The sequence below is a fragment of the Gymnoscopelus microlampas genome (genome assembly GCF_963454915.1).
Source record: "Gymnoscopelus microlampas genome assembly, chromosome: 17".
NCBI classification, from domain to species: Eukaryota; Metazoa; Chordata; class Actinopteri; order Myctophiformes; family Myctophidae; genus Gymnoscopelus; species Gymnoscopelus microlampas.
The window spans coordinates 45769566-45774388 of record NC_139954.1 but is presented as its reverse complement, the minus strand read 5'-3'; the positions used below and the strand labels follow the sequence as shown (position 1 = coordinate 45774388).

Sequence of the window (4823 nt, the reverse complement as noted above, 5' to 3'; positions counted from 1 at the left end):
ATGAGTCCTGATATCAACCTCTGCCAAATTGTCCCTGGTTATAACTAATATGTTTTCTTATGACACAAGATTACAATCAAGATTAATCATCTCCATCATCATCATCATCATGAATTAGACAATAAAGAAATTTGAAATCAAGAGAAATCTTGTTTGAACTTAGTGCATGATTCCTGGGGTCTAATTTAAGATTTTGCAAAGAAAGGTAGAGGTGAGCGTTGCTAATTAGAGCTATTCTATATATGTCCACCATGACTCTCCTCTCCCTTCTTCTATATCACATGTTCTTTCTACTGGTATGTTTTCTCTCTTTTCCAGTAAGTTGAGGTTCTCCTCCTTCAACACTGAACAAAGTTTGAGTCTTTCCTCTAACTCTTTCATCTCTCTGTTCTTCTCCTCCAGTTGTCTCTTAAACTCTCTCTGCATCTTTGACTTTAAGGTCATGATGTTGCTGAAGATCTCAGGCAAGATTATCTTCTTCAGGTGTTTCTCTAATGCCGCCCTGGCATCTCCTTCATATACCTCTCTCATCTCCTCTATTTCCTGTCCGTGTCTCTCCTCCATCTCTCTCTTCTCGTTCTCTCTCTCCTTTTTAATCATCTCCAGCTTTCTCTCCATCTCCTCTCTTCTCTCAGACTCATTCCTCAGCTCTTGTTCCAGCTCTCTTTTCTTCTCTTCATCCCTCTCCTCCCTGATTTGTTTCTCCAGTTCAGTCAATTGATACTCAATCTCACATATTTTCCCCCTAAGCTCTTGGATGGTTTCCTCTTTCTCCCTCAGATATTCCTTAAGCTCCTTCTCAAACCTCTCCCTCATCTCTTGCTCCTCCATGTGTCTCCTCTCCTCCCTGTCCCTCTGAATCTTTCTCTCTATCTCTATGACCTGTGCCTCTGCCTCCTGGTAGGTCTCAGTGCTGTAGAAGCTCTCTGTGTTTCCTGTCACCATGCTCACTACCTTCTCTAGCAGCTGTGAAACCTGACCAGTATGGCTGATGTCCTTCATGTTGAGAAGGTGACATCTGTTCCCACATTTTTCTACAAGCTGCTGATGTTCCTGACTGGCTGCTTGGAGGAACTCCTCAACACTCTGCTCTTTCATGCTGTCATTGTGGATGAAGATGACAATGCTGTGTCCCCAGCAGCTCTCTCCAAACATATCCCGTAATGTCTCCATCATCCCTCTCGCCTCTCCTTCAGAGGACTCCACCGGTAGGACCAGGAGGAAGGCATGGGGTCCTGGGGCAGACAGACTGACACAGAGACCCACATCCTGCCTCGTCTCCACCAGAGAGCATCCAGAGAAGTCTGGAGCGTCCACCAGCACCAGCCGTCTCCCACAGACCTCCCCCTCTCTCCTCCTACTTCTCTGGCTCAGTTCAGAGGAGCTGGCCTCAGCACCAAACACCTCTCTGCCCAGGATGGTGTTTACTGCTGCGCTCCTCCCAGCTGCAGTCCTTCCCAGTAGCACCAGTCTCAGCTCAGACACAGTGGGGGACACCAGTGGGTCCAAACTGCTGTCTGCTGCCACTGAAACACAACATAATGGAAAAGATGTATAAATAAATGTGCACCTCATATGTCCACATTACTCATACAATATGAAAACACGTACAGTGATTTATATAGTGTAAGCATCCCAGACACATTTTCAAGATCATAGTGAAAACATCACATAAGTGTAGTTTCGAGAGTGTTTGTTTGAAAAGTGTGAGAGTCATACTGTAACTGCTGTCTTGCTCTGGGGCATTCCGATTATCTCTTTGGTATTTTCTTCATTGCTTCATAGCGTAGCATCTGTATCATGTAAAGTGTACGTGTCATGTGTACGTGTCACGTGTCAAATGTGTGCACTGTTGTGATGGGGAGATTGGAATCATGGTTGGTAAAAGTGAGATGTGCAGTGATATTAAGTTGGAATCCATTCCTTGGAACATTTAAGTATTACTCCAAAATCTAGTTCATGTGAGGTCCTTGAAAAACAGAGGTGCATGATACAGGCCTTAAAGGGATATTTCACTTTTTTTTTTAAAAGTGTGGGTCATTCTATCGTCTACTCAGGCTTTTGGGAACACCCCGGACAGTTTTTAAGTTGCTTGAGTCAGTATTCAGTATTTAGATATTTGATATTCATTTTACCCCTCCCTATACAAACCCATTGTAACTTCAAACTCCATTTTAACCATGTTAGATTCATCGGAAACACCCGTCCTTGGTTCTGGTGACTGATATATTGTCCTTTTAAATAAATAATAATACAATATATATATATTTTTTAAGTAATAAAAAAAACACGGCCCCTCACATATTAGGAGGACAAGATGGGTCACCAGAACCAAGGACGGGTGTTTTTGATGAATCTAACATGTCAAAAATGGAGTTTGAAGTTATAATGGGTTTGTATAGGAAGGGGGCGTGTCTGATCAAATGAATATCAAATATCTAAATACTGAATCAAGCAACTTAAAAACTTTTTTAAAGTGAAATATCCTTTCAAGCCAGCTGTAGACACCACATGTCCTTTTCACACTAGCGATTGGTTGGTTGGGGAAACTTTTCAGTCTGGAGGTTACCCTGGCCTAACCCTTTCACTGTCTGGTGTGTGGTTGGTGACTCTGTATCAGAGTAGGCAAATTAGAGTAGTCTACACCCCCAGAGGTTTGGTGAGTGGTAGGAGTGTGGTGGGTGTCATCTGTGAACAAATTCCACTATCTTTTCAATCTGTCTTGTTTTGAGAATAATGCACACTTATATGTTACTTGCTGGACACTTTGAAACAGCAGCATAAACTCACGTTCTGGAGGATTTTCCATACTGCGTCTCTTCTTCCTCACTGGTAGAGTAGAGTCTTCATCTGTGGTCTCTGCACCCACTGTAACACAACACATCAATTAAACAGTCCTGGTGGACAGGAAACCAAGGAGACAGACAGAGATGATTTAGCCATGTAGCCACTACATTTGTGTTTACAGTAATTTACAGACCTTTAATGCTGTATTTAAGCAATATTGGCCTGTCAGTGGGGTTGAAGAGTTTCCCTAATATGGGATATAATGACAATATATCATGGCCTAGGTTGAGTTATAGCTTAATGCTTTTATAAAACAGTTATCAAATATGGCAACATGAACATTTAAAATAGTTTTAATACAAATGTCATTACTAGAATTATGTCTACAAGAAAGTATTCCCCCACTGTAAGTATAACCAGTTAATATCATCTTTGTGCAGCTCTGCCTGTCATCCTTTGCTGTTTCTGATAATTACATAGAAATCTCTTAACATGTTATTGATACCTTTGATGCTGTTTGAAGATTGAAGGTATTGGCCAGCCCATCTGGTATGTTGGTGGTACTTTGCTACACATAATACACATATGCTCAACCCAGTTCCTTTAAATATCCCTATGGTACAAAGGATTCTAAATGATATCATATGATGATCCCATTGTGTGATCATTGTATTATATCACACCATGTTTGAAAGGGTAACTTGGACTCACTGCTTGAACTGCACTGAAGCCCCATACTCTGTGTCTTCCTCAGTGGAAGAGTGGAGTCTTTGGTCTCTCCATCCTCTGCAACATAACGACAACAGTGGAGGTATTGGCAATAGAAACAAATAAAGGCTTATTAGACTATTAGATGAAATTGGATGATTTGTTTGTAGTTGCATAGCATTTCATATACATGTTGATTACTGACCTATTGAAGGAATGTTGATGCTCCATCTCCTCCTGACTGGTAGCTTGGGGTCTGCTGTAGAGGTATATCCCCTCTCTAAAGGACAACATAATTATTGATCAACTTACTAATGTCTAAAACATGGATAAAGAAAACATATCTCAGCTTACTGACCCGTTTCGGCTGATGCAGTTCTCAGTTTCTCTAATTCAGTCTTCAGATTACAGATCTGCTGAGCTGCAATGACAGGTTACATTTTGGCCAATCATCAAGAGAACCGGTATCTAGTGAGATAATGTTTGTAATGATCTAATTCTCACCAACTTGTGTGTTTTCTATGATGACACCATCCAATTCCTTCTTCCTCATCTTCAGCTCTTCATTTTTCTGTTTCAGTTGGTTGTCTTTTTCTGTCTGCTGACTCCGTCTGATGTTTCTGTATTTTTGAAACATGTCAATATACCACGCACACTGGCTCATGACACTTTGCATATTAGGACTGCAAATAAAAATATGTAATAAATAAATGTAAGTGTTTTAATGTATGTTTGTATTGTACCAGTTTAAACCACTTTCAACCACAACACATTGCGATATGACACAATAACAGTTAATGTTTCATCTGTCAATAAATAAGAAACAGTGTTATCACCTTAACCTCCGGACTCTGCCTTGTCTCCTCCTGTATAAAAAACAAAAACACATTAATAAACCTAACATTCATCACATTTATCTACATAATTTGTGTATTTTGACCAGCAATCTTCCTTGTGTGCGTGGAAATTGGTTCAAGTTTCAATGATTAATTCTTCAACATTGATAAGATTAGAATTTGTCAAACTCACTTAACAAAAACCGACAAAGACAGGACATAATAAAACCACATACTCATAAACAAAACAATTTTACATTAAACCAAGTGTAAAGCAGATAGAAACACCCAAACCACACAATAATCATTAAAACATAAAACAAATGTGTAAAATGAAATTCAGACCAACACATAGGAATACCATAGATACAATTCCTCTTGGGAAATTAGCAGCACCTTCAAACAGACCACCAGATAAAATGCTTCCAGTGATCTAAACACATCTGCAATAATGTAATCTGTTTGGAGTGGTAATCAGAAAGTTGTTCGAAA

At 40.0% G+C, this 4823-nt stretch overlaps 1 protein-coding gene across 1 annotated transcript; it reads right to left on the bottom strand.

The window, feature by feature from the left end:
* Positions 1–231: 231 nt before the first annotated feature.
* Positions 232–3911, bottom strand: LOC311064471 (uncharacterized protein; the record flags this gene model as incomplete). Its single annotated transcript, XM_084084300.1, has 4 exons — positions 3854–3911; positions 3701–3775; positions 2791–2868; positions 232–1526 (listed from the first exon to the last, which is right to left on the bottom strand). Exons 3-4 carry the CDS (start codon positions 2807–2809, stop codon positions 232–234), a joined length of 1314 nt encoding a protein of 437 aa, XP_083940426.1. The 5' UTR covers positions 2810–2868; positions 3701–3775; positions 3854–3911.
* Positions 3912–4823: the final 912 nt, after the last annotated feature.